General features: G+C 37.2%; 1 protein-coding gene across 1 annotated transcript in view; it reads right to left on the bottom strand.

Moving 5' to 3' along the window:
* Positions 1-18,546, bottom strand: part of LOC140245536 (triple functional domain protein-like) — a 333,573-nt gene that overhangs the window by 308,429 nt on the left and 6,598 nt on the right. The window contains exons 2-3 of the mRNA XM_072325101.1: positions 4,473-4,550; positions 670-784 (exon numbers count right to left, since the gene is read on the bottom strand). Of these exons, the coding sequence (XP_072181202.1) occupies positions 670-784; positions 4,473-4,550 (193 nt within the window). The remainder of the gene's footprint in view (positions 1-669; positions 785-4,472; positions 4,551-18,546) is intronic.

The following is an 18,546-nucleotide window of genomic DNA, read 5'->3' as shown; positions in this document are numbered from 1 at the left end:
GTCTGCAGCAAGTATTCATAATTTTGTTGAACTTTTGTTGGTCCAGAATAATAATTCCATAATAAAAGAATCTGTGAAAGGAGGTAGATGAAGAATCAACATTTGATTTCAGAACAAATATTATGGATGATTTTACTGGCAGCCAATTTAACAGGGTACATAGTGACAGGTTACATTCCAACAAAATTAAAACACAATGTGAAGCTGATATTATCAGCCATTTAAGAAGAAACAACCGATAAACAACAACAACAAATAAATTATAAGATAATAGATATTACAATATGAGTGTCAATAGTGATGATTATGGTTATAATACTGTTAAAATTATTATAACAATTATTATCATTATTGTAATTATAATTTATATATTATTATTATTATTATTATTATTATTATTATTATTATTATTATTATTATTATTATTATAATCATGATTATTATCATCATCATCATCATTATTATTATTGTAACTATTTTTATCATCATTGTTATCATTATCATCATCATCATTAGCATCATTATTATAATTATAATGATGATGGTGGCAAATGGCCACACTACACAGGTTACTGCAACAAACAGACAGCCCCTAAGACATTTCTGACTGAACGCCCTAGAGACATTTAATTGTATTTCTCCGCTGCGCTGAAAATGATGTCTTCTCACCTTGGTATGCCGCTGAGATAGAAGACCATTCGTCTCAGGTCGCTGGGGCTGACTTGCTCTAGGTTGGAACCCGACGGAAAGGCTAGAATAGGGCCCCCTCGCTTGTCCCGACCGCCTAGGTCAGAGAATGAAAACATGAGAGACAGAGAAAGAAAGAGAAGAAGAAAATACAGAGTGAGAGGACACAAACATAGAAACAAACAGAAAGAGGAAATGGAAAGAGTTGACGAGGAATGTGATAAACCAAGATGACAAGAGTTGAGCAAAGGAGGCAGAAAAAAAAAAATTGACCGAAAAAAAAAAGAAAAAAAGAATCACTCAAAGACATCAATAAAGAAAGGAAACAGAGATTACAGCCATGAAAGATGAAATTGAACAGGTCAATCATCAAAGATAATAAAACAGTAAATGATGCAGCAGGGGAGAAAAATGAGAAACAAAGTGTAAGAACGAAGACATAATTATGAGAGAAATTGAATCAGGAAGGGGCCAGAAGATCAAAGATGAAAAGAAGAGTGGCAGAGAAGAAAATGTGAGGAAAGAGGAAGGGAAAAAGAAAGAATAGAAAAACAAAGAATTGGTTAACACAAAAATATATTGAACAGAAAGATAAAGAGATGGGAATAAAAAGGCATCACAATTAGAATGGGGAAGGACACGAGAACAGACACAATTATGAGAGAAGAGAGATAAAGAAAGGGTAGACAGAAAGAGAAAGATAAAGAGGCAGAAATGAAGATGGAGATACACAGACAGGGTCAAGAGATACAGAGAGACAAAGAGAGATAGAGAAAGATAGAGACAAGAAACAGAGAAATAGACAAAGAAAGATATAGACATAAAGAGAGAGAGACAAGGAGAGAGATGATATCTTAGAAAGAAAGAGACATGAAAATAGAGAAAGTGATGAAGCGAGAGATACATGTAGAGAAAGATATAGACATAAAGGGAGAGAGACAAAGAGAAATAGAGAAATATAGAGGCAGGGAGAGAGACCAAGAGAGAAATAGAAATATAGAGACAGGAAGAAAAAGAGAAAGATAGAGAAAGATAGAGACAGAAAGACAGACATCGAGAGATAGAGAAAGATATACACAGAAAGAGAGAGATATATAGAGAGGGAGATAGAGAAAGATATACACAAAAAGATATATATATATATAGATATAGAGAAAGAGAGAGAGAAAGAAAGATATACACAGAAAGAGAGAGATAGAGGGAGAGAGATAGAGATAGAGAAAGATAAAGACAGAAAGAGATAGAGAAAGATATAAACAAAAAGAGAGAGACAGAGATGGAAAAATATAGAGACAGGGAGAGAAAGAGAAGAAAAAGAGATAGATAAGAGAAAAAGATGGATAGAAAGGGAGTCATAATCATTAGTGCCCTCCTATTGATCAGGAGCGGTAATGACGGGCTATTAGCATGCATGAAATCTACTTGATGCATGACGGATCACGGTACCCTACGATTTGACTACGTACACCGTAAAACGTCCCTCTGAATGGCAAGGGTATGTGTACGAAAGCCTCCTCTAAAGTAGTACAAGGATGGAGAGATGTATACTCCCTCTACAGAGGGTCCTATCTGTATGGATAATTCTTTAATCTTGCCTAAACTAGGCAAATTTGAAAAGAATGGACTCGAGATAGTAGGGAATTGGGATATTATTTTACTGGAGATTCCAATTTCTGGGTACAATTTAAGGTAGATTGGATTTCCCTCATGACAAAAAAAAAAAAGAAGAAAATGAATTGGACATCAGACACAAAAATACAAAATATCACAGCATAATATGTTTTAATACAAAAATGGTTTTTAACTGGATGTGTTTGGTCCAAAATGTGACATTATTCTCAGATGAGCATCTGACATGGATTTTAATCAGCAAGGAATTGAATTTTTTGTTTCTTTTGTATATTTGTTTGCTGATTTCATGTCTCAATTTTTCAAATATAAAAAAAAAAAACTATACATGACATGATACTTAATACCATGACATACATTGAATACATACTGAATACAAATTATGCGATAGAATTAAGCAAAATGAAAACCAATATAGCTACAAAAAAATGATATCAATAATAGTTTCATATAATCATCTGATTAATCTCTTGGAAATCAATAACTGAATTATGTAGGAGACAGGCATCAGAAGAATTTTCTTGATTTTGATTTAGCTGTCACTTTCAGAGTGAGGGTGCTTTAATTACGAAAAAAAGAAAAAGAATGACCAAATGATGAGTCATTTAGAGAATTATATATTCAAGGTACGGTATAGAAATTTAATGTTACAATGTCTGATTGCTTTTTCCCCCAAATAGCAACAAGCCTTTCTTACATCTCTCTTTCATGTACATTTAAAACATCAATGGTTCTGCAGTAGTTATGCAGTATTGTCACTGAGGCTACTACAATGTATGATAATCTTATATTCAATGATAAACATTTTATTAACTCTATAGTTCTTGCAGGCTGCAACCATGGCAACAAACTGCATCAGTAGCTGCTCTGCCATCCACACTGGCTCTGCTTTTGCCATCTGCAATAGATTGGTGGTATCAATAACGCTATTATTGTATCACTTGTGGAAGGTATGCCATTACCATCGCCAATTTATGAGGAGAATAAAAAACTCCTCAGAGACACCTGAAGTTTGCTATTTTGCTGGCCATTACTTCATAGCATTCATGAATGTAAGATGAAGAATTGGCCTATGAATCACTGTTTATGTCATCAGCTACTTCAATAGCATCATCATATCTGATTAATCATTACCATCATCACCATCATCATCATCACCATCAGATTCATCATCATTCTCATCTTCACTATCATTACCACCTTCATTACCATCATCATCATCATCATCATCATCATTATCATCACCAATATCACTATCATCATCTGACTTCATCATCGCTATCATCACCATCATCGCCATCACCACTGTCATCCTCCTCGTCATAATCATTATCATCATCATCACCATCATCATCATTATCAATGAACTTGTCATCACTATCATTACCACCTTCATTACCACCACCACCACCATCATCATCATCAATATCACAACCATCACCAATATCATCACCATCATCACCATCGCAATCATCATTATCACCATCACTACCATCATCATCATCATCATCACCATCACCATCATAATGTTGTCATTCATGATGTCTGCAAACAATTTTTCTCAGAAATCATGACCAAGTGCTATTATGATGATATCTTTTGTTAGCATCATCACCATCATTCATCATTATATCAATGTTATATTTAGATTTCAATATACTCAGAATTATCTTCTTTATTATCCACACTTGGAGCAAGTGAATCATCACAAAGATCTCATAAGTCATCACTCTCTAACAGTAATTGTCATAATCCACATCATTATCATCATTACAATCATCAACGTCACCATCATCACCATCACAATCATTATCACCAGCATTAACATCGTTACCATCATCAACACATCATTACAATGTCCACATCTTCATCATACCTCAGCATCATTACACATCAACAGCAGCAGCAGTAACCTGAAGTAGCATCTGTATATCTTACAGTACATTCATTTCACAATCCCATCCTCCTCATCACTTGCACCACCATCATCTTCATCATCATCGTCATCCCCTTCACCACCAGCAACAAGAACACCTGACTACACAATCACCACCACTGCCTCAAGCCTTCTAAAACAGCAACACACATTCTGACCACAGCAAAGATTCAGAACTCCATGATCGCTATGGCAACCCCGCATCACACAGGCATCCCACCTGAGAGAAAGGCCAGCTTGTCTCTGAGCAGGGGAAGGATGTCAGCAGCTTTGAGAGCATCACAGTGGAAAGCACCTCCTGTGGTCAGAGAATGATAAGACACATTCATTTAAAGGGAAGTCCAGATGAGTGAAAAGCTAGTCTGATGAGAAAGAGTAAGATTTTTAAGCATCACAATGAACCTTTTTAATCAAAATTGGATACAAAATTTACAATGTTATAAAATTGTGAAGTTTTCCTACTTTTCGCAAAACATTATACTTCAACAGTCCATACACATGAAATGCATAATTAACAAGTTGATGATGTCACTACCTCAAAACTTGCAATTTGAACCCTCTTGAGGTTGTGCCATGTTTTCAGGGGTATTGGAGTCCTGTGAAACATGGCATGACTATTTTCCTTCTTTTTTTTTACAAGATAAATTCAAGCAAGCATGCACTTTGATAGAATTCTGCAAAATGAATGAACAATTCAAATCAGACTGTTCTGTTCATCGCTAGTTGTCTTCACAGATAATTGAGCTTGACTTCTATTTTCTACACAGTCAATGAATACTTTATTCAGTGACCGCACGCTGCTTTTTACCGAGTTCCATCCCATTAGTATCATCTTCAAAGAAGCTTTCGACAAGATTTCTTGGTTAATGAGCTGGAAATTCCCACGTTGGAGAGATCTGCGGTGCACACTTTATCCCTCAGCAAATCCCTACTGAGGAGACATCACATTTCACTTTATAGTGAATTCCATATCATGTTTAGAGGGGAAATCCAGACTAGTTAAAAGTTAGTCTGAAAAAAAAAAGAACACAACAGTGACAACTTGAAAACATATGTATGCCTGATGATTTCCCAAACTTGATATTTGGAAAGTAATGCAACGAGTAACAAATCCTACGGATGAGTGGGCCTTCTGGGTAAATTCATCTCTAAAAGCAATGCTGTTGATAATGTAGGCCTACACATTTTATTTCAACCCTCTTTAATGGACATTATAGTATGGATAGAGCCTTCACATTTTTTTTAACCTGTTGAAGACCAATCCCGAGAATACTCAGGCAGGTGTCTATGGGAAATGCGCGTTATAGCAAAAATATATCACATTTTCAGTTACCCTTGAAATTCTGAAGATGAAGAATTAAGAGAAAAACTATGTTCAGATATAGGCCTATTCACATGAATCCCCCTTTAAGACAAGAGACACATATTCTCGCTCTCGTCCAGACTCAACAATTGATGTCCTTTAACCATGACTTGAATGTTGCATGGTCCTGATACAGTGTATGTTTACATAATGAGCTGTAATGGTAGGCTGAAATGAGCAAGTTTTTTTTTTTTTTTTTCAAAGCATCGGCCGCCTCCTCTTGTACTACCCATCCAACTCTTTTCCCCCCTTTACCCCATCCCATCCTTAGTTCTACTTCACAATGATTTGTTAACCAATTACTCCTACCTCTCAGATGAGAGCTGGGAGGGTGGAAAACCTCCCCCCCCCCCCCCATGACAGGTAATAATTTCTCAAGCATGTGCTTCCCAACCAGGACGGTCATCACCAGAATGTTGTGAAAAGCCATTGCCGCCGATGATTCATCATTTTGGGCCCCCTGATGAGCCTTCTCCCAGTTACGTAGTCAGGGAGAACTTCCTATTAACCCGTTGAGGACGAGTCAGAAGTATATTCAGGCAGGGGTCTATGGAAAATACATGTTGTAGCAAAATCACTGTCCTCAACAGGTTAAAGTTCTTTGCAAAGGAGAGTTTTCCACACCCAGGAGTTTTTTAAGGGTCTCACAATTCAGACAGATGCTTCTGTTTCCAAATGCATCCAGCGATGCAATTTTTCATCAGAAGACAAATTATACCATCTCCTCACCATACTCTTTCTCTCTTGCTCTCTTTGTTTTACTTACTCTCTCTCTCTTCAATGCCCAAATTTATTGCCCATCATAAAAATTTAAAGGCCTATCTCCTGGGAAACAGCAGAAAATTTTACAGTGACAAAATATGGCGGCCAGTTGATGGAGTGATAAGTATTTCTAATGCAAGGAATTTGATGCAACAAGTACATGTTTCTATACTTCACTGTGTGTCTGCTGTTTTCCCTGGCAGTATTCTTTTTTCTTTTTCAATTATTACTGCACTCTCTTCATCTCTATCCCATCCTTTCATCTTTCATCTTTTCCTCCTCCTCCTCCTCCTCCTCCTCCTCTACCACATAACAGCACAAAACACGGATCGTGTGGATATCAGGAAGGTAAGCATTGTAGCTGAACAACGGTCCCTTGGAGTTGAAGTTCTGAAGTGAGGATGGAGTCATACTAAGCATTCCCTGAAAATTAAAGGCACAGTGTGATACTGCATCTCTCCCTGTTGGAGGCAGGGTTAGCCTCACTTCAAGGGTTCATTTGTTGGGTATCTATGGAACTCATGTAACTTCTTGCTGCATTTTGTCTTCACAAAATTTGAGTTCATCAGGAGGAAACTGGAGCCAGTAAATCTAAATTTTCATCCAAGTTCCTTGTAAGTGTAATTGTATGCTTGGAACTTACAATGAATATGAACATGGCAAGGAAGCTGAATTCATACATTGTAATACATCATGATGACATTAAAAAAAAAAAAACTTACAACAAAAATTCAAACACAGACACAAACACATACTGAAACTCACACCACATATAAACAGTCAAATCACACGAAAAGAGGCAGGAACCTACAAGTGAAGATGATCTCGGGGCAAAAATCAAGCCCTGCCCTGTTCTGTAGCTAGTCAGCAGGTTGATGGGAGATGAAATAAATAAGTTCTGATCTCTCCCTCACTTGACAGAAAACCTGCTCTAACCCATCTCCCGATCAGCATCCAAATTTGGCGAGACAATTGTACCGTACACCGCTAGTTTTTGGATTCCAGACTTTTCTTCTTCAAAACACTGCAAGGAGGCCTGTACCCTATCTCCTGTGCCACTGACCACACCTAAAAGGATTGCCACTGACCACACCTAGCGAAGGATTGCCAATGAAGGGAAGAAAAATTTGCCACTCACTGATGACAATTCTGATGCAGATCTTTTGTTTTTGTTCACTCAAGGAGGTATAAGTGTCATCATCTGTGAAAACAGAACTCTTCCATCATTTTCCTGGTTATACACTGTAGTTCTTTTGACAATGTCCAAAAAAATAAATAAATAAAAAATTACATGTAATATTGTTGGACATAGAGAATACAATACATGTAGGTCAATATGAATATTGTGAATTATTATTATGGTCATTATCATTTTTACATGTACGCCTGCATTTGATATCTGAATTCCATATAATATCATTAAAAATAATGCAAAGAGGAATGGCAATGATGAAATGATCATGTGTGCACTTGGTTATATGAAAAACATTGCATGTGTAAATGGTTCACTCTCCTGAGTATTAATCTTATAATGTAGCTAGTAGTGTATAGCATCATGGTGAGATACTGGTACATTACCAGGTATATTGAATTGGGAAAGTAACTTCTGCACAAACTCACTGTATGTATTTTTTTAAAAAGCTTTAACTGATACAAGTTTACATCTAGAGTAAATGCACTGAATTTACATGATAAATTGATTTCCATTCAAACATAGAAAGAGGGAGAGTTCACTAGTTTTAAACGACATTTGAGACTGGAGATGTACATATAATTTCCCTCAAACCACAAAAATACTATATACAGAGTCAAAATGAAAACTACATTATGGTCAGTTGACGTGTGACATCATAAACTGTAGTAGTCTTCTCATCCAGTAGTGACTTCACAGAAACTTTTTAAAATTCATAACTTTTGTCTGATTTTTCTAAAAATTTCACTGATCAGATTTGTTTTACTAATATTGCTGCATTCACTCTTGAAATCCACATGTACATAGTATTCAGATAAACTTTCCCTTTAAGCATGAGTAGACAAAGGTGGGGGAATAGGTACAATACTTTTCTCTCTCTCTCTCATTTAGGCCTTGAATAAAGATGCCCCCATCTGGCTCCAAATTTCCATAAACTCCTGCATACCATTACCACTAATTAATGTCAAGTCATAGCAGCAATTTGACTGATCTTCAACCATTTTGACCATAAATTCCCCCTTTCAAATGAGAGAGTTCTCGTACCGATATACAACATATTGATACATTGTACATATAGGACTTTTTTCTTGCAACTGAATGCCTGCACATCGTACGTCATTTCAATGTGGGATATTTTTCAAAACAATGTTCTGAGCATCGTTTTCATACGATTATCCTCTATCCATACAATTTGTTTTGGGGTTTGGTTTTGTTGTTTTTTTTTTTGTTTTTTTTTTTTGTTGTTGTTGTTGCTGCTGTTGTTGTTGTTGTTGTTGTTGTTTTGTTTGTTTTTGTTTTTTTTTGTGGGGGGGGGGGGGCATATGAAAGCTCTCATATCCGTGCATTGTATAAAATCTCTCTTCTCTTCTCTTCCAATGGTCATTCTATACAACCTGTACAGTGTATTGACAGTGCACTCTTGTTATAATAAATTTCTCGGGACCAGAGGTTTTCTTTTGTTGTATTGAAATTTCATTATAACCAAACAATAAATACATAAAGATATACAGATGATAATTTTGGGACCATTGTTTTTCTTCTTGTAACAAGAATTTTGTTATTACCATGTTTGTTATAACGGGAGTGCACTTGTATTCCACTCTGAATGTGAGGCTACCACAGCGTATTTGAATCTACATGTGACGTACATACTCCTGCTATTATTGCATGCCAATTTCGAATGGCTGCCCACCAGATACTCAACATGTGTGTGTATGTGTAAACAGTTCATAATTAGACTTTTCAATTCAACTAATTTGCAGCAAAGCCAGGACAAATGATCTGACTCGTGGTTTTCATTCGATTCATTTTAATTCTTGCAATATAATGCATCATGATTTCAGTCATTGTGTTTGCTGGATTCCAAATATGGATTTCAGATATCTCCACATTGGCCACTTCTGACGGTCAAATTATTATTTATTTTTTTTTTTATTGCTGTTGGTTTTTTATTGTTTTGTTGGGTTTTTTTTAAACATTGACATGACACTGATTATATCCCTGTGCAGGTAATGTATGTCTTGAGATGATTTACACAATGCACACACACACACAAATGTAACTCTCAAAATGTAAAATACTGATTTAATTCTATACAGCCTACAATTTGTTAGCTGATCATAATTATATTTTTACAAGATATCTGCAAATCTTCTTTGTATCACATGTACAAATATATGTCCTTGCCCTTTATATCAGAATTTTCAGCTTTTTCAGCAGGGCACCAATGTATTCAATCCATCATTTTTTTTTTTTTATAATTTCATTTCGACAAAAAGGATTACTGATAGCAAGAGATTACTAGGCAGAGGGCTAAAGGTTGAGGTGTGAGTTATCTTGAATTTGTCTCCCTCAACAAATGAAATCAGTATTAAGATCACAACTGCTGAAGAAAACTTACACCTCAGGATTACTGATGTAGAGCATGTCCCTGTAAAAGGATGCATAATATTTGCATACTGTAAAAGTGGTTTCCTTCGCATACAGAAACTTTCGCAGTTTCCATCGGTGCTGACTTTTTCGCGTGTGTTTGAATTCGCGGTTGGTAATGATAGCGTTGTAACAAGCGACGAGTTCAAAACATTTTCGCGTGATGTTAAATTCGCGGTTCAACCTCAAAGCGCGAAAATAAAACCACCGCGAAAGAAACCACTTTTACAGTAATGCTATATCCACATTAAAAAATAAATAAAAACAAGGAAACTGTATTGTAATTTGTATTGAACATCTATCATAATCACTTTCTATTGAATATCATTCATACTACTTTTAAAACCTATCATGGACCCTCAAAAACATCTGAGTTTACGAAAGAAAGAAAAAAAAAAGGAAGTTTCAAACTAATTGTAGATTGTGATGAGTAGAAACTACAGCAAATAGGGATTTTCAACATGTTCTTCCTTGTGTCTTTGAAAGTCGTACAGCCAATATAGGATTGAGAGCTCTGAGTTCAATAAGAATAATAAAAACAAAAACAAACTGACATAGATAAACAAAGCAGATAAGAAGGACATGTTTTAGGACTGATACACCTGCTACGTGCGAAAGGAAGCATATATGCAGTGTATTCCAACCAGCCTTTGGCCTACAAGTCTTGACTTTGGCACCTTTCTTCGAAACTTCCACAGTACGTGCAGCATGCCAGAGCAAAATGCAGGGCTGCGTGTATAATTGTGCCTCAAAGCGTTGTTTTCATTTACAACACCCCTTAAATTGGCAACATCAAAAGACCTCATAGTCAAAAGGCATCCATGTTCACAACCAATCTTCACACATTTCAAGGCTGAGAGGCATGATTTCAACTGGAATGCAACTACAGTGTACAAGGAGACTCATATACACCACACCATTTTGTACATGCACACATGCCCCGTACACATTTATACACACACACAAACACACACACATACACACAAACATGCACACACATGGATACCATAAATCTCAATTTTGACATTGTATATATTTACACAGGATCTCTACTCCCCCTAACCCCCCCCCCCCTCTTTTCCAACCCCATGGAATTGTATTTAGGTTAATCTGCAGAAACATTTCAGGTGCCATTCTCTGTCAATATTGATGCATATTTCTGTCACTACCTTTTAAGGATTTCTTAACTACAGGGGCACGCACTTTGTGCTAGGGAGTCAAACATTTTTGACAGCAATTGATAAACTATGTACACATGATATGCAAACATTTTATCTGAGGCAACAAACAAAAAATGAGCATACTTGTCATTGCAGAGAAAACTAACAAAACTACTGCAAGTCCTGTCTACATGTAAAATGATAGAGCCAAATTGATGAACAAAGATATGAGATTGCACCTGCAGTACAAAGCCATCATAAAATGCTCATTTCATGTTATTTCAAGCCATCAAAGGATGGCCTTTTGGGAGGAAATTTGGTGGCCCAGAATCAATTTTTTGTGGCCCCGGGCCAGCGGGCCAATGAGCCACTGGGCCAATGGGCCACCACTAATGTTGAGCTCTGCATACATATAAATGCATCTATCTGCCAGCTTTCTTTATGTTCATCTACTCTGTGAAGATACATTGTACAATTGTAACTACTGTACGAGCTGAAATTTTCGCGGTGGTTTTACTTTTGCGAATTGCCTTTGAACCGCGAAAATAACAATGCGCGAATAACTAAGTTCAGTTAGACCCTCGCAACCGCGAAATTAACAACATGCGAAAATGTCATCCAAGTAGCAATTCGCGAAAATATCTGTATGCGAAAATTTCAGCTCGTACAGTGTATGATTCAATACTGTACACGCCATATAATAGTAAGTTTAAATTTTCGCGAATCAGGACTTCCAGATGATTTCGCGATTGTTGACTACTGTTCTGAATAGAGAAATGTGTACGTGTGCGTCACATTCATATCGGGATCAGAGTAATTATTTTTGCGTGTCTTTAATTTCGCGAATAGCACCTGACTCGCAAAATTCACAAAAATAAGACCTCGCGATATATTATTAGATACAGTATCTAGTGGAGATATAATGCCACTTTCTTTCCACTCCTTTATCATTCTATTCTTTTCTCCTTACCTTCTCCTTTCTCTGCATCTAAATCTTATGGTAGGAAAATGGCTCTCTGACAATTCTCAAGTGCTCTTGTGTCCTCTAGCACTCAGCTGAATTACAGCGAAGCATTACATGTAGGCCTATTCACACCCAAAGTTAAAGGCATAATTTACCATTTGAAGATGAAACAAAAACCCAGCATTAGTGCTTTAAAATAGTTCTAAAATAAGAGTTAGGGATAGAAACAACAACTGTAAAAATTTATATCAGTAAAATCGATGTTAAGTATTGTTAAATACACAAAATGTGAACAATAGTTATAATAAAAATGCTTCCAGACTAAACCGTCTACAGTTATGGTTTATTGAGAAAAATACTGATATCTCCTCATATTTCAGACTTTATTGCAAAACTTTTATATGGTAGGATGTTGTGTGATACAACAGACCTACACCAACATGTGCATCAAATGTGATACATTCAACATCTTTTTAAATCACAGCTCCCAAAAGTAAACAGGACCTTAAACAGTTTTCGCAAATCTGAGTTTTGCACAACAATGCAAAGACTGATGATTCTTGAATGTTGACCCACACACACACACGCAAATCACTGACTAACATGATCCACATCACAACAGAAAAATTAGCCCATCTGGACAGTTTTATTTTTTAGCCCTCGCGATAATTAGCCTTGCGCATGATGCAACTCACTACACTAGGCATATAAAGGCATGCACAATTATGAGGTTTACAATGCTTCGCTCACCACCACACAAGTTTCTTGGCCACGTGTGAACAGCAGTGAATAAAACTGATTTTTTGCATCACAATCCAAAAAAACGATATAACTTGTATGTGAATGGGTGAGGGGGTTTCAAGGAAAGTTGCTGTTCAACCAACAGCTAAAAGCAGCTTGGGTGGCCACAGACATGTATCCAAAGGGCTTGACACTAACTTTTTATTTTCAATTCAATTCAATAGTTTACTTATTTCCATCATCAAAAAGATGATGGAAATAAATGGGTGCCCATTTAGCCTGTTTGGGCAATTAAATTCTTTAAATCTGAAATTTTAGTGGCCGAAAAAAAAAGTATGTATGGGCCTGAAATAAAAGTAAAAGTAACAATCCATATTGAATCTTAGCTGCTCAATCTGGCCACAAAAAGATGAATTTGGGGGCCTGACACCAATTTTTTAGTGGCCCCAGGCCACCAGGCCATTGCTGAAATGTTGAGCCCTGATCCATCTTTTTCAATACTTAATTTGTTTGGTTTTTCTTTTCTTTTTTTCAAATGGGACAAAGCAGAATCAGACTGTATCACACCGATACCAATTGATTGTAACGTTTTTGTTTTGTTTTTTCCATTTTAACAAATTGAAACAGTACAAGCAAGCAGATTTTCTAGCTTGATCACTTTACTTTTCAAAGAAAGATGTGAAATTGGGAAAGAAGAACAAAAAGAAACAATTCAAATCATTTTTCATTAAAATCCTTATTCCTATACTGTAGATACCAGAAGAACAATGAGTTATGCACTATAGGGGTTTACAATGTACATTGTAGGCCAACAATGTAAACTGCATTGTGTTATTCACAAATTCCACTCCCTCTCCCTTTTTCTCTCCCACTCTTTCTCTCTCCCTCTCTCTCTCTCTATCTCTCTCTCATCTTTCTCCCTCTCTTTCTCTTCCCCTCTGCCTTATTTCTTTCTTCTTTCATTTTTTCCCTGTATCTCTTCCTCTATAAACTGGAAGAGTACACCAGTCCTGTAATTAGAGCCCATTTGGCATCTTCACCTGGAGCTGGACAATGCATGATGTTCTCCCGTTCACACACCCACGTCCGACTCCAGAGGGGTATTAAAATTTACCAGACTGGTTGACAGTTGGGGCCAAACTCGGCACTCACTTCTGAACGTTTCGATGGGACAAGCCGCCACCAAGAAATCAAATCAAGCCAATTCTTTCGATAGCGCGGCGCCCGGCTCACGCCTCCCTTAAAAAACAGTCTCTAATTTGGGCGTTAGCTGTGCACCAAAATTCAATTGGTGCAGTCTTCCACACACTTCGAGGTGAGTACAGCAAACACTGGACTGGGTGGTAATTTGATAATGATACCATCTTTGGGAAAATTGGGGTTCACATGAACTCATTGCTCTTTCCCTACAAAGAGATCTTTATAATTCATTCATTCTACTCTACAGCTATTTTAACTCAAAAACTAACAGTGCTCCTACCATTACAAGGCTCTTCTTTAGATGTTGAATCTAAAGTTTATTAACTGCCCAATAAAGCCAGGTTTGTTTTGGGTTTTTTTTAAGCAATCATTCACACTTCCTTCTTTTCTCCCTGATATTTGCTAAAGTTACATCAAAATACTTGTCAAAGGCGTTGAATGTTCATTCTCAAAGTTGCTGTCATCACAGTTTTTTTTTATACACAGGTTACAATATTATATGGACTAGACCTAAAAACTTTGGCAGGGCTTCCAGGGCTTCCAGGACATTAGCGGCGGCCCGGTGACCTGGGACTACTAAAATTTACAGTGTTTGTCAGGCCACCAGATTTCCAAAAAGACTTTCTTTTGGTGTCCCGATCAGAAACCCAAAATAGATTTGTATGTTTCCTTTTTAATAATTAAGGTGACGGCATTTCTTTTTGTGCCAAGAAAATTTTAGTTTTTAAGATTTTAGTGGCCTGAACGGGCCATCATAGGAAAAAAAAAGTTAGTGTCGGCCCTGGCTTTATGATAAACAACGTGCATACAATTTTTTTTCACTTTGTTTGTGTTATTACAGGCCACACTTGCAGTCACACTTAGAATTTTTGGGGAAAAAAACTGACAGAAAGTATTACAAAGTGAGGGAAAGAAGCATTTCCCTCAAGATTCTTATTCTTTCCAAAGAAAAGGTGTTATTTTATGCAAATCTAATGCACAAAAAGTGCAACATGTTAGATATCCTGAGAATTTGTCATCCAAATGAGGTAAAACAGGCTGATTTCTATCAAATCCCCAACACCCTATGCATCATACCTTTAAGAGGTCCCAGGGTAGTGATTTCTACAGCCCTGGATCAAGCAGCCTAATGATATGTCTGCTCGGTCACAAGAATAGAGGACCAAAGTACAGAACAGCAGTTTACATTTTGCTAGCACTACTTTTCACTCAGCCTCCATTTTCTTTGGAATGGCTGTTTTGAGGGTTGCAAATGCCACAAATTCCAGAGGGTAACAGTCACTCCTGGTTCAGGAACCCCACTCGCACTGAAAACTTTATACGGTTTGTCCAACGACTCACAAAACTTTCCAAAAATTGTGGCCACAACCCCTGATAAGACACTACCACAACCAAGTGCTTATAAGCAACAACACACCTCTAGGGCATTCTTACCTCCACTGTGGATTAAACAGCCTTATCAAGATGTAATTGTAAGTCGCAATTTAGTTTTTACTGTTGGACAGACAGACTAGCAGAAGCTTCATCAGAATCTGCCAGAAAATTGGATAGTTATGGAATTTCACAGTTTCACATGCTTTTTGTATTCATACCAAATAGTGGTATTGGTCATGATAACCACATCTATGCAAATCAGATGAGGTATGATCATTTTAAGACTACTCTCCTTTTGGATTGTGTACAAGAGCATGGGTAAATAATCATGTACAGATCATGAAAAACTAGAAATGTCGCTACGGCGACTGGTGTATGCCTCCGCCATAATACATGGTTCTCCTAATAGGTCTATAGTACAATGTCTTGACAATGTGTGATGACAGTTTCACACAATTGGCAAAATATTAAAACGACAGGTTTGCCACAAATGTGCTGAATGTTCACTTTCCTAGAACTAGGTTCAATTGGATGAATGATTAAAACGTCAGAGTGCAGGTATTTGGGGGAACTGATGATTTTCACTTGACTTTTGACCCTTTTACAAGTTTATGCATTGAGTAATTTTCAAGGTATTGAGAAAAAGTATAATTTCAGTATCAAATGGTAAAATAGTATTATCGAAACCTGGCCTTTGACCTTTGACCCCACAGTTCCAAAGAGAATCACTGTTAGGTAGAACATGCATAAATATGTAAGTTTCATGACAATACCTTGAGTTATTTTTGAGATATGGAGGAAAAAGTGCAATTTAGCACTTTCACTTGACCTTTGACCTTTTGACCTTTGACCTTTTGGCAAGAAACTTCCCACAGAATATATATTGGGTTATACATGCATACATCAAGTTTTAAAAAAATCCTTCAGGCACTGCATAAATATAAGGAAAGTAGTTATATTTTGAGGAGTTGACCTTGACCTTTGACCCCTGACCTTTGACCCATGACCCCCAATTTCCCAAGATAATCACTGCCCATCGGTACAAGCATATATACTAAGTTCCATGAAGATACCTTGAACCATTTGCGAGATATGGAGAAAAACATGAAATTTCAATTTTTTTTTCACAAAATAACCTGTGACCTTTGACCTTTGACCCTGTGACCCTAAAATCCACACAAAGTATCATCCCCCAAGGATATACCCTCATACCAAGTTTGATGCAAAACCACCACACGGTTCTTGAGATATCGACAAAAACAAAACGGGACGGACGGACGTACGGACGGACGTACGGACGTACGGACGTACGGACGGACGGACGACCCGAAAACATAATGCCTCCGGCCACTTCGTTGGCGGAGGCATAAAAATCACAGAATGGGATTTTTCCCTCTTGTTTTTAGAACATACTCTTTTTCTCTAAAAGTCATGATTGCAAAGTTACTGAAATAAACCAACAACAACAAAAAATAGTGCAAGACTTTGGACAACGAACAGAGAAATGGAGTAGACAGGTACAAAGCATAGTGTGGTCCTCACAATTGGTCTTTAGTATGTTCAAACAGTATGAAAGGGGTGGATGTATAGTGCTTGAAAGGGATGGTAGGTCCTACAGTATTGGTCGAGATGAGGATTGGGCTTTTGCCTTTTTGCAAGATATCAAGAAACCACTTCTGAAATAGTAGAGAGCATACCATTCTATGAATAACTCAAAGTTTATTTGATGAAAAAAAAAGTAAAAGAAAGTGATCCTAATAAAAGGTGGGCCCAACCTTTCATTAGGATTGCTCTGTTTTGGATATCTCAGCCATAAAATAAGCAATTTTCCTCTAATAAACACTGAATTTCTCTTGAAATCACACGCTATTTCACATTTCATTAGAGGTTTATCATTACCTCACCACAAAATGTTAGAAACCTTAATTTAGGTCTCAACCAAAACTATTCAGACCCTTGAAAGACTCTGAGAAGATAGGAAAGGCTGCCTTGCTACTCCACAGAGCACTAACTTCTCCCTGACAGTATGAAAGGGTCCAAGATAGTGCTTGAGTAAGAGAAAAGGGAAAAGGCTGCCTTATAAATACCACTTTCTGTTCCTCTGTCCAACATCCATCAACACTACCATCTGAGATTGTTCATTTTCACTCTAGAGGAAAGGTACATTATTTCAGGAGGGTTTCCTCTAGTGTACCCCTGACTGCATTTCTGCACCTAGCATAATCCTTACCCCAGCCAATACATTGTATGTGCTACATTTATCCAAGTAATCTACAGCTAACGATGTGCTAGCCAAAGAGGGAAACACACACACAAACACACAAACATGCACACACACACACACACACACACATGCACAGACATACTGAACTTGTAGCAAGGCAACAAGGCAAATATCAAGCAATGTATTGCCTACAACGTTCTTTACAATGAAAGTTCAGTGACCACTTGACCTTTGACCTTGTCCAACTTGACCAATATTCCAACTTGACTGGCATCTCTATGTGTAGATGATAAATGTATGTGGTGTGAGTTTTGTGGTCATACATGTAGTTTCAAAGAGCTCTGTGGAAAGTTACTGATAGCACACACGGGCCTACGGTGCACAACAAGAAAAGTTAAATTCACCTGTTGACCTTTGGCCCTTCAGAATTCACCCACATTCGAACTTGACCAGCATCTTTAGGTGATGCACCTACGTTATGGTGTGAGTTTGGTAGTTATAGCTCAAACCTGCGGTATTAAAAGTTATTGAGTAGGTACACTGCAATACTGTGAGCATGTAGCGCTTAAATCAGGACAAGTTCATTGAAATTTTGACCTTTGACCTTGTCAGAATTCACTCATATTCAAACTTGACTGACATTTTTAGGTTAGGCCTACAGACTTGTACATTCCTGTGCTATCAGTATAGTGGCCTCAGCTCAAAACTGTTGAAAGTTTAAGAGTACACAAAATTGTTGACAACATCGCTGATGCCATACAGCCGCTGCTGCTGGCAACGACAGATACAGGACGCCTGTACGTACAGTGCATATCTCATTTCTGCTACACAGATGAGACGGGAATGAATCTGAGCTTCAAACATGTTGCCATTTTAAAAAGATT

Source organism: Diadema setosum, chromosome 22 (genome assembly GCF_964275005.1).
Source record: "Diadema setosum chromosome 22, eeDiaSeto1, whole genome shotgun sequence".
Classification (NCBI taxonomy): domain Eukaryota; kingdom Metazoa; phylum Echinodermata; class Echinoidea; order Diadematoida; family Diadematidae; genus Diadema; species Diadema setosum.
The sequence above is the reverse complement of the archived record's forward strand: the minus strand, read 5'-3'. Positions and strand labels throughout refer to the sequence as shown.